At 41.1% G+C, this 19,434-nt stretch overlaps 1 protein-coding gene across 2 annotated transcripts in view; it reads left to right on the top strand.

The window, feature by feature from the left end:
* Window positions 1-19,434, top strand: part of SLC25A26 (solute carrier family 25 member 26) — an 83,033-nt gene that overhangs the window by 17,531 nt on the left and 46,068 nt on the right. For both annotated transcript variants that reach the window (XM_053953541.1, XM_053953540.1), the window contains 2 exons: window positions 1,270-1,374; window positions 2,573-2,620. In XM_053953541.1, the coding sequence (XP_053809516.1) occupies window positions 1,270-1,374; window positions 2,573-2,620 (153 nt within the window). The remainder of the gene's footprint in view (window positions 1-1,269; window positions 1,375-2,572; window positions 2,621-19,434) is intronic.

Here is a 19,434-nt window from a genome sequence, read left to right as displayed (position 1 = left end):
TTGACAGTTCTTATTTTCTTGACAGATTGGGGTCACTTGTTATTTTTGACCCTGAGAATTGAAGAGCACATGGAGTTAGATCTGTTTGTAATGACTTTTGGATATTGTTGTCCAGTAAACTTGTAGGAATGTAACAGGATAACAGATTTTTTCTTGGTGTCTTTGTGAAAATGAAACTTAAACCTTGTACTATCTTACCCACAAATGACCGCTTAAGTTACTGTGTCTGTGCAATCTCCAGTGAATTCCTGTACTTTCTTTGGCAGACATGGATTTCCCAGTTAGCTGCTTGGTTTGCCATTTCAGATGGACAGCTTTCACCTGGGCTGCTCTGTGATTACCTTTGTGTCTGGGAACTACAGTGTGTTCCTGAGCCCAGCACAGGGTGGTCTCAAGGCAGGCTAAAAATCTGGCAAAGGTCTGTGGGGTCTGCAGTGTTTTGCCACCAATCCACCACTGGTTTAAATATCCCTGGAGCCAATTGCAGACAAACTCTGCTTAAAATTTTAAGTGCTGATGAATAGGTATTTTCTAGAGAGATGAGAGGTTTGTAACTCCCACACTTCAGGATCCTCATTCTGTGAAATGATGGGCACACAAGCTTAACCCCTACCTCAAGCCAAAGTGGCAGGTGAATATTTAAAATCCAAGCCTGGCTTTTTCAGCAAAGCTGGAGTTTTGTGGCTGCAGCCACATTATTACATCCAGCTGCAGAGTCCAGTAAATTCATTCTGCAGGAAGGGATCAATCCAATGCTTTACCTTGAGTGAAGCGTGGTGTGTATTTTAAGGTAAACCTTGGAATATGTCGTGTCTAAAGCTGACCAGAATGGCTCCCACTATCAGTCACTAGAGGGCACAAAGGAATTACCAAAGAAAGAAGTTTGTTGGTCTTACAGTCCTGAATCTCCACTTTAAATCTGTGAAAGCTGGGGGAACAGTCCTGTAGAATGGGAAGTCAATTCCTGTGACTGCCAAAAGACAGGATGGATTAAATATTTGGTTTTATCAGTGATTTTCTCAACTCAAATCTACTTTTGCTTTCAAAGTTAAAAATTCCAAGGGTGCTTCCATGCTCCCGTTGGTATAATTTTGTGATCAGAAAGTGCATGGCTCTCAGAACAAACATATAAGCTGCTCAAGAACACCTTTTAAGTCCTATAATTACAGACCTGATTTCCTCATTTGTCAGGTTTCTATTCTTGGAAGAAGTGTTTGCTTTATGACAGGAAGCCAGCAATTGCTGCCTGACCCCCTGGTTCTTTTGCAGGTTGCCTGTCTCATCCGGGTTCCATCCGAGGTTGTGAAGCAGAGGGCTCAGGTTTCTCCTTCCTCGAGCACTCTCCGGATTCTCTCCCACACCTTGTACCATGAGGTGAGTTCAGAGCAAAATTCCTCAAAATTTTCATCCTTCCCACTCAGTGCCATACACATCCAGATGCATTCCTACAACTTTATTCCAGTTCTGTGCTTTCCCAGCACTTTCCCATCTATTCTTCTGTTATTAAAAGTGATTGGCATGTTATGATTGAGGAAACCAAGCCCCCACCTCCCCCTGGGGCATGCTCCAAGCAACTCTTTTTTCTCCTCTTTTTATATGGGATACCTACATTTAAAGATGAGAGGAAAAAAGAATGTATTTAGCTTCCAGATTCCAAAGCTCTGCTTCTATTTATGCAAACAGTCCTTGTCTGGGGCAGCAGGACATAGAATCTCTGTGTGTAGTTTGCTGGATGGTTCCCAGTTTTTGAAGCAGGCTTTGGAGGGGATGTCCAAAAGGCACCATTTCAGAGAGGCTCTGGAGGAGCCAGGAGGAGTTCTGGAAATGAGTGCTCCTCCAGTATTAGTTACTTTTGAAAAATAAGGGCCTTTGTCTTCTTTTCAGGAGTTATGCTGATCCCTCCTGTGAAAACCTGTTCATGTCTGTTTTAGCAGAGTTTCACAAGGGGGGATTTTCAAGCTGTGTTCCATAAGAGAAAGCAGCTCCTAAAAACAGTGTGGGGAAAAATATTATAATACATTTTCTGAGAGTAAAACCCAGGGAAAGGAAGATATAAATATGACCTTCAAATGATCCACTTGATTTTTATTTGCTTTCAAATGGAAACTGTTGTGATAACCCTGCACAAGAAGGTCACTAGAACTTCTTTCTGTGACTTGATTCTCCTTTAAAAGCTGATTCTGTCAAATCCATATGTTTTTCCCTTTCCATATAGCTGGCCAGAGAACCATAAGCCGTGCCAAACACTTAATTAAGTGCCCTATAATAATAAACAACATAATTTTATATACACTTATTTTATAAATTTTAATTGTTTTGAGTATTTTCAGCTGGTTAAAAACATAAAGCATTTGTCTTGATAAAGGCTCTGAATCAAGGCTAAGGAGGTGAAAATAAAACCCTCTGGCACTGTAAATAATGGAATACAGTACAAGTGTTGTAATCAATGCAGTCAATTTGAAGTTGAGGTGTGACACTTTAGGGCTGTAATGCTTGCCTCATAATCACCAATAAATTGTGGTCTTTGACAAACTCATTCCCCTGGATGATGCTTTCTTTTGTTGCTTTACAGGGTATTCAAGGACTTTATCGGGGTTATAAAAGCACCGTATTAAGAGAGGTAAAACACTTGTCTTTTTCTCTTTTATTTTTTTTTATTTGCTTCCTTTGCCTCAGTTTTCTAACAAGAGATAATAGTACAATTGAGATCAGTTGCTCTAACCTTAAGCTCTAAATCCCAGCATCTTTCATTCTAGGTAAGTTACCAGCCTGTAATTTAAACAGAACACTGATAATGAGCACTAAGAAAACATTTGATACATGCAAAAATTCATTTGCCATCCTGTCTCCCAGTTCTGTTGCTGCTGAATTGAAAAAGGATGGAAAGATATATGTTAACATAAGAAAACCATAAACTAAAGTACTGGAAACTTTCTCGAGTCTTGTGATTGCATCATGTGAACTATATACGCCAACAATGGTGAACTGGTGGCATCAGGCCAAGTTTAGCACAGACAGATTTAGGCTTTCTTTAAATATATTCATCAGCAGATGCCAAAGGATTATTTGTCATCTGTATATAAAGAGGATTGTGCTCTCTATTTTTTTCTTATTTTTTAATGTGTGAAAGAAATGCATTTAGTCTGTAGATTTGATATGGCATTACTTAACTCTAAATCAGAATTATTTCACTGTTAAAAAAAAAATAGGGCTAAAAATAGTTTGGCCCACTCAGAAGAAAATAGTTCCTAAACTAAAATCTTTTCATAAGTGTACTGTGAATTCCAGAATTAGTGTAATGGAAGTGCTTGATATGCTGTGTGAACTGAGGGCAGTTTCTAAAAGTAGAAAAACTTACTTATAAACTCCCTGTCTAAAATTGTTTCAGTATCAGATCCCAGGAGATCATCTTTTGACAAAACAGAAGTTGCACGATGTTTGTGTACCTGAAATAGGTACACAAAAAATCAGTTGGTTCCTAGGAAAACATAAAATCACAGAAAGGTTTGGGTTGGAAAGGACCATAAAACCCATCTTGTTCCACCCCCCACCTTCCATTGCCCCAGGTTGCACCAAGCCCCAGTGTCCAGCCTGGCCTTGGACACTTCCAGGGATGGAGCAGCCACAGCTTCTCTGGGCACCCTGTGCCAGGGGCTCCCCACCCTCACAGGCAGGAATTCTCTCCTGGCATGTGGCTGGACACAGCCACTGGTGTCCAGCAAGGGCTCTCCATGGGACATTTTTGATGTGGTGTGTGGGTTTGTCTTCTGCTTATGTAACTCAAGTGAATAAAGGTTTGGATGCCTAAAGGTAGGTTTGGATCTTCCCTCTTTGGTTTTAAACACAGGCTCATATCTGTTGTTGTGTTGCCATTGATAATAAAGCCAGTTGCAGAGGCTTTTTAATCTTCATTCAGTAGCTCTGCTTTTTAAAGCCTTTCTTCATGCTGAAAACTGTTTTCAGGACAGTTATGTTGGCCAGCTCTTGTTACAAGTCCAGAATAAAGATGGGTATTTCCTAAAATAAGAAACATCAAACTTAGTGTTCCTTAAAGTTCCTGACAAATGCCAATGGACTGCAGTTTATTGTAGCAGTTTTGAGAGTTTAAAAAAATAATTATTTGTGCAAAGATGACACCTGCTTTTCTGAAATCTAACCCCCACCACAGCTTTGTCCTGTACTTATTTTCTGGCTCACTAAACGTGTTATTCACTCAGATTTCATTTGCTGACGAGATAAAAAGGCGAATGAATACGAATCATTTTGATTTCTCGGAGGGGTTCTGAATAAATGAATAAATTTAGATCCCATTGAGTACAGATTTTGCATACTAACAGGTAGATAAAGCACATGGTTGCTACTGTGTGCTATTCTCCTTAAAATTTGTTTTGACATATGTCAGGGTGGTAATTAATTTGCAGACCATATTCATGGCACAGTGTGTGACCCTGCTGAGATAACTTTGTTTACTCAAAATGGCAACACTTTGTTGGAAATTTAATGGGAGTCCTCTTCATTATGTGTATTCATAAAAGATCCTTCAGAACTGATTTCACTTGAAGTATTGCTTTTTGGAAGAATCTGTCCAATAGAATGAGAAATAAATGATTACTAAATGAAATGTGCTTTCTCTTAAAAATGAAGCAAATCATAGGTGATGTTTAAAAAGAAAAAAAAAATCTTTGAATTTAACACTGTTAAGATTGTTGCATTTTTCTGACACTAAATTTTGTAAAGCAATGTCCACTCGAGTAACAGCTTTTTGCACCTTCATCTGCAGCTGTTGTAAGCCTGACATTTAATCTTGGTATTTTTCCTTCTCTTTGATTACACTTCTTCCTTTAGGGTCTTTATTTTCAGATAAAAATCTATATTAATTCATTATTAGGCACATCTTGATAGCTACATAGCTTATATCAGGTGGTACTTAATTCCAGCTGACTTTTATACTTACAAGTTTTGTTTGCATGTTTTGGTTCTCTACCTACACAAACCCCTGTGTTTTGTTATAATGGAGTGGGAATTTTTGGATAGAGGGTCTTCAATACATGATTTTTCATTTAAAATTTTGGAAGAGGCTGGGAATATTGATGCTTTTCAAATGATTATATTCTTGTGTTGGCAAAGTTATTGAGCTGGAGTTTAAGAAAGTTTAATTTTAGCTGTTACATTGGGATAAAATTTTGTGTATTATATCAAGAAGATTTCTGGATAGGGATCTGCTTGCCAGTTGCTTGAATTTCAGTGGAAATAAGTCTGTTTATAAATGGAGTGTGGTGTGGAAGCCTCCTCTTCTTGCTTTGGTATAGAAGATCTCTTCAGGACAGCCTTACTCTGCTCCATGTAATTGGCTTTAGCTGCTCTGCTGGTGCAAGGTTTCATCCTTCAGTTTTGATTCTCACTCTGACTTATCCCCTTTATCTTCTCAGAATGCTTTCTGAGCAGATGGATATTAGAAGAGAAAGAAGATGGCTAAATGCATAATGCTTTTGGAAATAACTTTGAGTGAACTTCCAGGCTTGAAAGTTTTGGCTGTGACTCTTCTCACCTTTTTGGTGCCTCTTCTCTCACATCTCCATTACATTTTGGTCTTTACATCTTCCTTTGATGGAGTTACATTGAGCTAATCCTAAAATGGAAAGGGAGGTGAGGTACAGTGCATCATTCTGTTGGCAGCAGAAGCCCAAAAGAGACATCTGTGCTCCAAGAGGAAGGCTTCTGTAATAAAGCACAAAGTGGGAGTATGGTTATTAGGTTGCTCAATGAGACTGAATAAATGGCAGAAATCAGTGGCTGTGAAATGATGTGGAATTCCCATGATGTCATTTCCAAAGCAAATCCAAGTGAGAATTGCTCCTTCCAATGGCTGTACCAGTGTGCACACTGTGGAAACTGGATCATGCTACTAAGATCAATCAATGAACAGGTAAATTTATTCACATTTTCCACAAGAGAGAAAAGTTAACTGGTAAAATTTCCAGCCATCTCATAATAAGGCAGGAGCAGACTATAAATCCTCTGCAAATCCTTTAGAATTCCTAAATGGGAATGGAGTTCTGCTGCTGAGATCTTATATAGGCAAATGGAGCCAGATTTTTAATTCCTGCATAATTCATTTTATTAAGTATGACCAAGTAGAACATCTGTTAAAATTCCATAATGTTCAGTTCATGGGAAAAAGAAAGAAAGCCCTGAGTTCCCACTGGAGCTCTTCCATTTCCGTTCCTGTTACAGGACTCCAGCAGATGTCTTAGAGGACGTTATTGTCAAGGAGGGGACAGCACAAAAGAAAAGGAAGTGCTTTGTCCAGTTTCCCTCTGTACAGTGAGTTACTTCACTGGCATGTCTGTGTGCAGGTTGCAGCTTCAAAGTAAATCTGGTGTCCCTTCTGTCCTGAATTACCATGGTTTGGAAGTGAGTGAGTCCAGAGTGGGTGTTCCGTGTGCTTTTAATCCAGTTTGTCACTTGTGAAAATATTGCAGATGGCCTGGCCTCTAGCTTGGAAGTAGATCCAAAAGGAGCTAAATTAATATTAAACTTTCTTGAAGACAAAGGGGATGGAGAATGACTGGCTCTCTGTAACTCACAGATGTCTTGGAAGGAGACTGAGAGTCACTTTCAAATGTCAGTCTTGGCTGTGCAGGTAGCCCTGGCTGAACCTGTCCTCTTAGACTTTTCTGAGACAACTCAAACTCTGCTTGTGTTGGCCTCCATTCAGGTGGAGGAGGCAGTGATGCTTTACTTGTTGATGTTGTTTCAGATCTCAGAGCTGAGTTTGAAAGGAAACCCCTGACAAATCTGACCCCACTTGGGGACCACACGCTCTTGGCTTGGCTTTAGGTAAGGTAGCCCAGTTGTCACCTTGGGCAGTCCCAGTTCTTTAGGTTAGAGCAGCTGCGGGTTGGTTTGGGGTTTGTGGGTTTGTGTTTTTCCCTTCAGTATGTGCAAGGCAGAGCCCTGAGTGGATAAAGGCGCTACTGCTGTCTTGGGAGGGAGGGAGGGAGTAACTTTGGGAGGAGAGGGACAGCCAGTTCAAAGTGTGCTGTGGCAGCAGTGTGACAAACAGCAGCAAATTCCAGAGAGCCAAGCAGAAATAGCATCTCCTGAGGAGGAGGTACTGCTCGTTGTACGTGTTCCACAGAACTGCTGTCCTTTTACAGGGTGTGTCTCAAAAGGGCTGTGGAGGACCTGCAGTGCAGCCTTTGCAGATGAAGCAGCAGCTAGAAGTAAAATAAACAAAAAACAACAAAAAAAAATCCTCACAAGCAAACAAAAAAAAAAAAAACACAACAAAAAACCCTCTTAAACAACTTACTGCCTGGGAGAGGAAGAGGAGGAGGAAAAGGGAGAGGAAAGGGAGAGGAAAACTAAATCAACTAGCAGCAAAATGGGCCTTAAAGGCACACCTGCTTGAATTTTCCTTATGTTAAAGGGTTGGTGAACAAAGGATGCTGAGGAGGTTTGTATAAAAATGTAAAACCCAGCTGAGATGTGTTGACCCTGTTGACTGAGGGTTGGAGGGGATTTCTGAGAGCTGAGCTCAAAAGGGCACACTGCAAACAGGGAGTTTGTTTATCCATTTAAGGTAGTTTTGCAGGCTTTTCTTTTGTTAGGACATCTTTATATAAATATCCTGTTCTCTGAGCTGTTAGAGAGGTTTTTTTTTTAAGTTTATCTCTGTTGCTGTAGGACAGAAAGAATGTTATTAATACATTCTTTCACTTGCACAATAAAAACTTTGATCTTTTGTCATTCTCTGTGTATTACAGAGCAGATGTCGATAGAAACAGGCAAACAGGACACTATCTTAATACAATATTTGGAAAAATAAACATCCTCCTTAGTGAAATATGTGCAGTATCTGTCTTTTGTTACCTTCTGGAAAACTGAGCTGGCTTTATGTTATTTTGTGACTCTAGATAGGTCAGGTTTAACCAGGAATTTGCCAGGCAGGAGCTGTAACACTGGTTTTTGACTTTCACTGAGCAGCCAGCATTTCTTTGGCTTGGGTGTTTCCATATAGAGCATCAGCAGTCTCATGAAAGCCATAGGGGCTGTAAAATGGATTAAAGAGCTTTGTGGGAAATTGTGCAGAGCTTATGTGACTTCAGGATTAATGGGAGGAAGTTGAAAAATAAGTCCCTGCTTCCCACTCTAACATCACTTTGTCTTGGAAAGCCCATCACTGGAGTTGTATCAGCTCTTCTATCACTTGCATCACCCTAGGTATCAATATTCAAGGGATTTTCATTTTGAGGGGGCTGTGAGGGTTAAAGGGAATTCTTGAGGGGTGGGAGCAGGAGACAAGTCCGTGCTCTGGGATAAGGCCTCAGGCACACCCTAGTTTGTGACCTGGAACAGCAGTAAATGGGTAAAATGAATAACTCTGCTGCTGTAGGTTGTGCTCATTACCTTCTCCCTGCAAATGCTGGAATAGTACTTGGAGATGAAAATGGAGATCTCACAAAGCAGTAAATGACTTTTACAGACTACAAAATAACCCTGGTTTTCCTAATTTACCAGTTGTGGGAAATAGGTTTTGTGACACGCCTGAATGGTGGACAGAATCCTAAAGCAAATTCCTTGAAGTTTGGGAGGAAGGAATGAGATTTTTTTGGCTTTTTTTTGGTCAAGCATGTTTACAACCAACAGGTCCTGGTTGAACACTCTCTTGCTCAGGCCAGGTGCAGTATCCATACAGACTGGCCAGAAGCAGAGTTCAGCCATCCCTGGTGCCACAGATGTGCTGTTTACCAGTGGAGCACACAGCCACTGCATCTCTCTGACATCAGTGGGTACATTCAGATGGAAAGAATTCCATATATGCAGAGTATTCCTGTATTTTGAAAGCTTCAGCCCTGCAGCTGGGGTCTTTGAACAGAAAACCACTTGGAAAGCCACGTGCACTCAAAGCATGGTGTGTGATTTGATAATGCAGATTCTTTCCAGCTCAATGTGGGTGCAAGCAGAGTCTTGCAGGAAGCGTGTCCTGCTCCAGGCTTCCAACAAAGATACCATTTCCATACATTCTCAAAGCAGCTTACTAAAGTGTTTCTGCAAATGCAGCATTCATGGTGTAGGAATGTGTTTTGTGGGTGGGTAGCAGCACTGTGGGCAAGAATAAGTTGGGAAGAAAATAATAGTATGAAGAAAAAGTTCTGGTTTTCTTTGTACTGTGATATTTTTGTTTCTTTTGTTGATTTGTTTTTGTCTTTTAAATAACCTAGGAACTCTATTTGCTACACTGATTGCTTTGATTTCTGCCTGTTTCACAATGGTTTGAATTTTTGGCTGAGTGGTGGCTTTTAGTGTTAATTCCTCAGCTGCATTCCAACATGGACAGCTCTATTTTGTCTGTCTAAATACTTTCTGTAGGTCTCAGTTCCTGTTTTGCTAACTTGTAGAGTAATCCTGCTGGTGGCTGGAGGGTTGCTGGGCCACATTTGATGAAGGCCACATTTTGTTGGCGGATGAAGCAACTTCATCATGGGTGTGCTGAAGTGGGTAATTGTCTAACCCCAGAAAGATATCTATGTGTAGGGCATATGTTTATATAAAATATGTACAAATATACACGTGGATAGTTCTCTATGTAAAATATGGTATTGCTTTTAATAATTTCTTGTCCAAGGGTCTTGGACTCTCTGAAGCAACTAGTCCTGTAAATGTGTGTGATTGGTCTGGAACAGCAAGCAATTTAGCAATTTCCTGAAAGTACAGGACTGTTTTTCAAGGATGAAATTCTTGCCTGAAGTAAATCTAAACATGATTTTACAGTGGTAGACTTCCACTTGCAGGATCACACAGCTGTCAATATCAATAGCACTTACCTGTTTTTTTCATACTTAGGGTACTATTTTCTGGTTTCTCTGCACCTGCTAAAAACAGAAGCACAGTTAAAGGAATCAGAAATCTGATACTTGAATCTGTACCCAAAGATTATGGTGAAGGTGTGAAAAAGAAACCAGATCTATGCTACGTAGAGATCTTATGTAATTTATCAATTATGCTAAGGATTGGAAGAATGGCTAGAGAAACACTTGTGAGAGAGTGCCACAAGAACAATTCTTCCAAGTGTTTAAGACACATCATACTTCAATTATTTTGAAAGGCTACTTGTTTATTACCTAGCAGGAAATAGGAATTGATCCCACTGTTTTGAGTGCTGGAGAGGTGCCCCTCTAAGGAGAAAATACTGAAAGCCATACCTCGCTTCAGGATATTTTAAGGGCCAGAACTGGCTGGTTTTAGCGGATGGAATAAATGAAACAGCTTTCTTAGCTTGGTCAAAGGGAAATCTCGGGAGCGCGGTAGGAATTCACCCTCGCAGTAAACATTTTGGGCAGGAAAAGGGAAATGGGTGAATTCCCGTGGCTGCGTGGCTGTGGCAATTCCCGCGCTCGGCCAGCAGAGGGCAGCAGCGCCCGCAGGTGCGGCAGCGGCGCCCGGGCGGAGTTTGGGGTGAAATCCGCGGATCCGGGGATCGACGCTTTCAGCCCGCCTCTCACCCCTGCAAAGGCCACTCAGCGTCTGAAATGTTGCCGATTTGATGCTGGGAACTAGCCCTGTTGAATTTCTGGGGCCGAACTTGTGTGAGGTTTAGCTTGGGAATGATTTTATGGGCTCCTTTTTTTTTTTAGCTTTGACGAGGTTTCATTGGATATAAATAGATTATATAAGGTCTGTATCCCTCTCCATGTATTCCCGCCCCATGGGATAATGTCTGTGTGCCATGAAGAAGAGAAAGGAGGATGTCTGATCCCAACACCTGGCAGTATCTGTGCTGAGACTTCATGAGCTGTGTAATCATCCATTTCAAATTTTACTTCAGCATCACTTTCTGTTAGTATTCTGCATTTCTTTAGCTTATCTTTTTCTAAGAAAAATACAACTAAATTTATAATCTTTGGGATAATGTGGTGCGTGCCTTAATTTGAAAATCACACATCACTTCTTAGTGATAATATATTTGGAAATGCAACTATATTGCATATTGTGGGAGGTGGAGCAGGGTGGTAACATGATTTTAATAATTTTTATAGAAACTTAGGTAAAGCAGGCCTGGTGTGTGTACAGCAGATGGAAATAGTGCTATTAAAGCAGGCTCTTATCTCACTTTTATTTTTCTGTTAATTTTATGGAAGCCAATAAAGCATAAGCTCTGCACATTTTCTTGTTATGTTGGTTGAATATGTGAAAATTGTGTTCTTGCTTTTCAAAGCCAGCAGGTCTAGAGTTTGGCCTGAGTGTTTTGACATGACTCTGCAGTGCTGGGGGGTCCCTCTGCCAGATCTGGCTATCCCAGGCTTGAATCTTTCCCAGTTAAAGGCTGCTAGTGATGCACAATATATGACATGGGTAGATTTCTGTCCTGAGCAGACTGAGATATCTCAATGCTCTTTCAGACAGAGCAAAGCCCCAAATAGAGAGAATCATAAGCAAGGATACTGCCCCTGCTTTCCCATGGGAGAGCAGCCAGTACATTGTATTTTGCGTTTGCATTTGGCATTGTACAGTCTCTTAATGTAAAAGAGAGGGGCAAATAAAGAAGGTTCCATGAGCATCAGAATAAATAATATGCTCATACCTCAGTGGGAGGTTATCTGCTCCCTTTTTGCTTCTGCTGATATGAAATCCTGAAGTGCAATAAAACATTTTAGGAGGCACATGAAATACAAGACCACGAGGCACTTAGCTGAATCTTGTCTTGCTGACTTTAATGTACTGAATGCCAATTAAAGCAAAATTTAGCCCATTATTAATTTTGCCGCTGGCTACATACCTCAGAAGTTTTGGGTGGATGTTTCTTACCCCAGCATTTTGCCTCCTGGCCTGTGCAGCTGTGCTGCTGATATCCTTTCTATTTCTGGAAATGACCCATGCAGTTAGGTCAGTTTGTTTTAGCCTCACTCCTTGTTGCTGAAGTAGAATAGCACATTTCCCCTAACTGCATGAAATTCAGGGTAGACAATCTTGATAAATGTGATTAATGGGCCTCTCTGCTTTGCTCTGCAGCTGAAGGCTTCCTGAGATTCTGTGTCAGCTGTGTCAGCTCCCCAAACCAACCTTTACATAGAAAGGTTCAATTGTCTCTCTATGTCTCAGGTTCAATTATGTTGTTAAAGGTATTCCCTGATTTTGCTGTAGGAAAGTCTTTGCTATTGAAATACAGTAATAAGAGACTGAAGATGTATTATTGGCAGGAAAAGCAGTTCATAAGTATGGGTGAGTTTGGGTTTCTTAACTCAGTCCTGTTACCTAGAGGTTTGTTTGTTATGGTTCCCAAGATGGAAGTTAAATCTGGGGTTAGTGAAGTGTTGAATTCCTTGTCCTGATCAGCAGGACAGGAACTATTACAGGAGACAGTGACAAGTGGTGGCAGCTTTGAGTCAGTTATAACCTGTCAATACTTGGCATTTCTAAGTTACTGTTATATTTATCTCCCATTATGTGACTTAAATAGGGTATTCATAGAATGTGACAGAAGATGCTTTCTGAAGTATTGTCAGAAGGAAAACCAAATTAGTATTATATTATCTTGGTGAAAAATGTTACCTAGAGACTCCAGCAGTTACACAACTACTCCTTCACAAATGAAATCAATATGGGGGGGGGGAATCCCTGTAAAATAAAATGTGTGATTGATATTAAGACACACTGAGCTTGCACCTCTCTGTTGATCAGCAAGCACTCAAATTTGTGAAGGTATTCTGCAAATTATCCTGAAAATTCAGAGCCCCTGCATGTGGGAATTGCTGGCTGCAGCACAGGCTGGATCCATCCAGCTTTCCTGATGACTGCTCTGCCATTGTAATTGCAGCACAGCAGCACTCTCAATAATTGAGTACAAGTCTTAATAGCAAATAATCCTCTTGAAGTTGTTCCCCCTACATTGCAATCAGAGGAGAGCTTTGTTAAGGCATTAACGAACAAATTAGCTACTAAATACTGGTAATAACCTATTTCCCAAAGATTGCTTTTTAATTATAGCCCAAGCTGTGTGATTCCTGAAATCACTTGTTTGGCAAACCAGTGTTTGTGATAATTTCCAGCCACAGTAAGTAATTGCCAAAAAAAGTTGGTTTTAAGTCTTCAATGATATCTGAACAGACTTTGCTTCTATATTCCTGCCTGCAGAAATACTTTATCAGTGTTTCTTTTCACTGCTGCTAGTATTTCAATTTAAATGTATTAGGCTGTGCTGTGCTGTGAAATTATTGTTTTACTTCCACGTACAATATGTGGCTTCATTAGATTTTTAGATAGTGTAGATATTTTCTCACTTAACCATTACAGGAAACTTTTCCTGTGACGGAGGAGGAATTAACCACTTTATTTTTTTTAATGTATTGGTTAATGCAAATTATTTATTTTGCTAATCTGTGTCACAGTAACTAATTAGAAAAGTAAATTATGTTTGGGCTTTGGCAAGAAGAGATGTTTATGCTTTATTGATTGGTTTTCCCCCCCAGATTTCAGTGAAGGCTGCACATCTTCCAATACATCATTCCACTTCCCTTCCCTGACTTTTTTATAAGGGAGCACAGAAAATTGGCACGCGTTAAGCTTGATAATTAGTTCAATCTAGTGACCAATTCTGTGAATTACGAGTTCAAAGCAACACATGGACATGGATGAAATCAGATTTTGGCATTTCTCACTTAGATTGTTTCAGGACACTGCTGGAGCTTCTTTGATCTGTAAATAACAACTGCAGTCCAGTGTCTTGCTTAAAATACATCAAACGCATTCATGACTTTTGCTTTTACATGTAGATTTGACTTCTAGTTCCAATTTTGAGTTTTGGATCAGACAAAGCTGTTCATGTTTTGAGATTTCCTAGAGAAAGCTACTGAAGATAGCTCTTCTCTTTCTTTATATTTTAAGAAAAGCAGCAAAGACTTGTCTGGTGTGATGTGTACCCCAGACTACATCAACAGATGCTTTGTGAAGTCAAAAGTGACCATTTCCTGTGGTGCAGATCCTCTACAGCCTGCTGGCAATGCTTGTCTTCCTCTCTTCTTTCAGCTAAAACAAGTGAACCAAGGGTTTATTTTCTCTGTGCAGTGTGGTAATCTCATCTCCCTGCTGTACCTTGTACAGACCAGTGTTTTTGCTAGTTCTGACCTGTTTTGGGGTTTGAACTGTGCTGTGCCAGCTAGCAGACAAGTAGCTGGAGATGACCAGGCAGGCTCTATTTGCCTCTCCTGAAAGATACACACAGGTGCTGCTTAATTCAGGAAGAGTCACTGCCTTGCAGTAGTTGGGTAACTGCACTACCCCGGGCTTTTCAGCTGGTTATAAAAGAGCTGTGTGATTTCTTGGGTAGCAAAGGAATGTGGGGGATTGTGGCTTCTTGGTGTTTTACTGTCAGCTTTCCAGCCCAGGAACTCCATTCCTCTAATTTGACTCCCAGTGCTTGGCTTAGAAAAGTTCAGCATTCAGGGATGGTGCAGTGGGGTTTTTCTGCTCCAGAGCTCTGTAATTGCTCGAGTTCCACACAAATGGAGTAGTGAGGGGTTTGGGGTCTACTGAGGTAGAAAGTTCTTCTCCTGTACAACCCTTACACAGCTCAGTGAAAATTCAGTGCAACCCTCCAGCAGCCTCCAAAAATCATAAGCCCGAAACTTAGCTGGAAGACAAGCTTCTTTTCTAAGCACCCCAGTCCCTTTTCTGGTTATAATCCCTTGGTATCTCACGTGTTGAGCTTTTATTTCTGTGGGTGGCAGGAGACAAAATGCCAGCAGGCAGGTTAGGTTTTGGCTGCCCCGTGTTCTGGGCAGTATTTTGTCCCTCCTTGGGAGCAGCTGTGGAATCCTCAGGGGAGGCAGGAGGTGGGAAAGGTGCCCTGCTGTGTCTCAGGCTCACAGCTGGCTGCTGTTACGAGACAAGCATTCGCCCTCCCTTCAGTGAGTCCTTGTTCTAACCAGCACCCCTGACAAAATGACTGTAGAAATAGGTACTGCAAATCCTAAACTTCCACATTAATTCTTTTAAATGCAGCTGGCTTCGAGTCTCCTTACACCAATGATTGATACTTTGAGGGGGAGGCAGCTTATATTTATTATATGGGAAAACAAATGATCCTTTCTAGTTATTCCCCATCTCTTTCCCTTCAACACTCTGCTCTAAAACACACTTATTTATTTCTGTATCCTGCCTTGCAAAACATCATCTTACACAGATAAACTTTGAATCTCTGAGAGCCAAATCATGCTCCCATCACTGTTCTCCTGCTGACTTCCCTCTCAGCAGAGCTGTGGGCTGACAAATTGGGTCAAAATACAAGCCCTGCATGGTAGAGGCTTCTGCAGGGTGGCGGCATGAGGGTCTCTTACCTTTGTTGCAAAATCTTTTGAAAATCACAGCTCATTGTCCAGAAATAATAACCAGAAGAACATCTAACAAAGCTGTGGGCAGAGAAGATGTTTCAGAAAGAAATTCTCACTGTGAAAATTCTTGGCAGCTTTGGCAGAGCTTCGTCCCAGAGCTGTCCTGCTCATGGCAGAGGTTTTCACTTCTGTATCAGGGCAGGTAAAAATGTACACATCCAAAGCCCCCTGAGTTATGTAGGTATAGGGTGATATTCCCCAGAGTATTTACCTTTTTAGTGCTCTGAAAAATATGCATGTTTTCTGAGTGCTTATACTCCATCCTAAAGTGATGAGTAGAAATTCCATTTTGGATTCACAGCTCTGTCACAAATGCTCTCTTACTGTTTTTTCACTTTGCTTGTGAGTCTAAATGTATGTTTAATTTGTTCATTTTGAATTTTAGATGGTTGAGAGATGCTAATTCTGAATATTTAATGGTACTAACTGTTACTTTGAGGGCATGTAGTGTCTGAAGGAATGCAATTAGAAACTAAGCCCAGGAATTTCTGTGGCAGGTCAGGCACTTCTGGCCTCAGCTGTCATTGACTGGAAGAAGAATAAAGCTCACAGTGCCTCTGCAGATCACTGAAGCATCCCCTTCCCTGATGTTATGATACAGGTCATACACTCTGTTGAGAGACAATATGAATGTGCCTGGTGGATAAATGTTCTCTGGGTAAACTTGGATGTTACTGTTCCTTCTCACCTTTTATGATCCACGTCTCTCAGACTGATGTGAATATGTGAAGTATGAGCTGCTTTGAAAAAAACAGGAGTGTGTATACATCTAACAACCATGGAAAAAATGTCTGAGGCATGAACTGGATGCTGCGGTGAAGTTTCAAACACCAGCCAGCAAAAGAGCCCTGATGTGTTTGTTTTCATTTCTGTACTTTTGAGAGCCTGTTTCATGATTGTTGATGCTTGATTCAGAATTTTAGGAGGGTGTTTGAAGAAGGCAGTGTAGTTGTGTGACTTAAGAGGCTGGTGAACCAACATGGCCTCTGTGACTGAAGGCAAATTCACCTTGCCTTAGTAGTCCAAATGCCTGTGAGAGAAAATAAATTAGGAAAAAGAACAATTAGAGAAGAATTCTGAAGACAGTTAAATCTAAATTCTTGAGGTTGGCAAATCATGGGGAGAGAATTCTGCCCAGGTTCCCACTGGGCTGTGCCTTGTTCAGAGGGGTGAAAGGCAAGATGCAAAGGATCTTTAGTTCTTTGTTTTACTCTAATATTTGAGTCAATGTGTGGCACAGATCCACGGGTCAGGTGAACATAAATTGTGCAGTTGGAATTTATCCGGGCATTAAGTTAACCTCTGACTCACCCCAGCAGTGGTACAGCATTACAAATGTAGCCTTCAAGGAAGGATGAACAAATTTCCTAAGCCATTGGGCACAAACAAAACCTTCAAAATCAGCCAAGAATACCTCCTTGTTCCACTGTTCTGTCACCCCTCATGCCCTGGGATGTATTTATTGTGGCTAATGCTAGGAAAATTCAATCTGTCCATTTGTGCTCAGAGTGACTCAAGGTACCTCTCCTTGTTTTGTCCAGCTCGTGTTTAGTTCTGTGTCCTAGAAAAGATTTCCAGGCCACCAAGTGTGATGATTCTCAGCTCAGCATATGAATATCAGTGGTTTGACAAATTAACCTCTTTTGTTAATATACCTCAGCAGAAGGGAGCATAAGGAAGGGAATGCAAAATCATGGTTTTCTTGACAGTCGCAGCTGTTTGGGAATTAACTAATTCAGGCCACAGGAATCTTGTGCATTACTAAGTGACCTGAAAAGAATGTGTCCTCTCATCTGTGATGTTATTTTACCTTCATGCTTTCCCATCAGACACACAGAGCTCCCACTAACAGTGAGGAAGGAGCTTAGAACTTCCAGAAAAATTAAGCTGAAGTATATGAGTTGGAAATGGATCTTGTGTGTGTAAGGGAACTACTCTTATTTCTTTTCCCAACAAAACAATTTCCTTTCTCTGGATTTCCCCCCCATTTTCAATTTAGAAGGGGAGCAGAGCTGAGCAGTAGTGGAAGGAAGAAACCAATCAAGGATGGATCCCTTAGGAACTTTGTCCTAAAAAGCTAGCTGGAAGATCCTTCATGGGTTATGGGGCAGACACTGAACCATGGGACTTCTTGCTGAGGTTCAAGTTTGACCTCTCAGTCCCCTTGGAAGTAATGGTCTTGAAAGAAGATGGCCTAGAATGACTTAATGTATTTATTTTCCAAAGGCCCATGAATTGCCAACATAGGGAATACTTTTACTGTAACAAAATACTGTGTATTTAAAGAGAATTCCTTCTTTTTCAGGAGAAATGTGACCTTGATTAAATTATTTCTATTTTCAATCAACTTTAAGGTCCCTGGAACCTCTGAAGTTCTCAGCAGCTGTTCCTCAGATGTCTCATGGCCTCTTGACCTCACAGATTTCCCCATCTCCTTGGGAGGACTGAGGACTCTGAACGTCCTAAACAGCCAGAGCCAACATTTTGTGGCCAACAACGACTCAGTGGTGCCCTGAGCTCAGGAAAGCACTGTGTAAATGGTCTCCAGAGCTTCCCCACAGAGGCTGTGTGTTCCCCACAGAGGCTGTGTGTAGAAAACCCTTCTAAAGAGCACTTCAGCCTCAATAGTTGTACACTGATCCCCAAACACTGGATCTTCTTTCTGCTGCCAATCTTTCTTTTGTGCATTATGTTTCCTCTGAGAGCAGAATGCAGGCAGAATCTCTTCAGCTCTTGCTTTGCTCTTTAATCCAACACCACAAACCAGAAATCCTCGAGGTTTAAGCAGCTTCACCATTTATTTACACAGGTCTGCAGCAGCTTTTTGTTTTCTTTGTTTCATCTGTGGTTTTCTCCTCCGCTGTGTTTTGGATGGTTCTGTATGTTGTAGGAAACTCTGGAAATTTGTTTAGCTGCGTGCATGCAGCCTCCCTCTGCATCTAAGGTGCAGTTCAGGACCAGCATCCTGCTCCCAAAGCCATGCTCCCTTTTCTTTACTGCTGTAGCTCTGCAAACAGCACAGCCACAGTTTCCCATGCATCTGTACCCACAGCACCTCTGCTTCCCTGCTGTGCTGCCTCAAGCTCTGCTTTTGTGGCCCCAAAACTCCCCCCTCCAGCCCTGAGCTGTTGGTTGAGCAGATGGTGCCAGATGCTGGGCACTTCCCCAGGTGCTGGTTGCCAGCCCATTGGTTGCCTGGCCAGCAGCACCCACAGCTGTTGACTCCTTCTGCAGTCTTTCCTACAAAATGAGGTTGCCAAACTGAGTCTCTTGGCTCAACCAAGTTGCCTACAGATGGGTTTGAGGCATTTCTTTGATGTTTTAGGAGCTGTGTTTGCTGCTGTTGTATTTGCCTAAAATCAGATGATGAGTTCAAAAGCTGAGGAGGAGGGAAAAAGAGGGGAATTTGTGCACCACTTGAATAGCAAAGCAGTCTAAAAATGGAGCTCTGTACACTCAGAGACAAGATGTCAATAAATATCCCATTGAATGGCTCATGTTCCATTACATATTGGTACAGCAGTGAAATAATTAATTTCAGAATGAGATTATAAGCATATAGTAGAGATGGAAACCTTAGTACTGATTAAGTAGTATTATCACAGTGATTAACTAAAAGTTTACCATCCAGACATTGTGTAGTTGCAGCTGATGGAAAGCAAAACCCAACAAGGCCTGTGAAATTTGGATCAGGACCATGTAATAATAGTATTAATAATTGGCAAGGGCATTGGGTTTTACTGTATGAACCAAATATTGCCATTTATTGTGTGTCAGGTATCCATTGAAAATACATGGGCTGCAGTCCAAATACCTGTGGAGATTAAAAAGTTGAAGTTTAGTTCAGGGCACTCCTGGCACCACTGAGGTATGAAAAATGAGGAATACTTGTTGGTGCAAAATGTCCTCAGACTTCATCTATGCAGATGTCCTTTCAGGAGTTGTTATAGGTAGTCTGTGACCAAACTGTGATGCACATCTGAGGCACCACTTTCTTTTTCCTGCTAAATATGAGACTTTAATTGAAGATTTAGTTATGGAA

The sequence above is a fragment of the Vidua chalybeata genome, chromosome 12 (assembly GCF_026979565.1).
Source record: "Vidua chalybeata isolate OUT-0048 chromosome 12, bVidCha1 merged haplotype, whole genome shotgun sequence".
Classification (NCBI taxonomy): domain Eukaryota; kingdom Metazoa; phylum Chordata; class Aves; order Passeriformes; family Viduidae; genus Vidua; species Vidua chalybeata.
The sequence above is the reverse complement of the archived record's forward strand: the minus strand, read 5'-3'. Positions and strand labels throughout refer to the sequence as shown.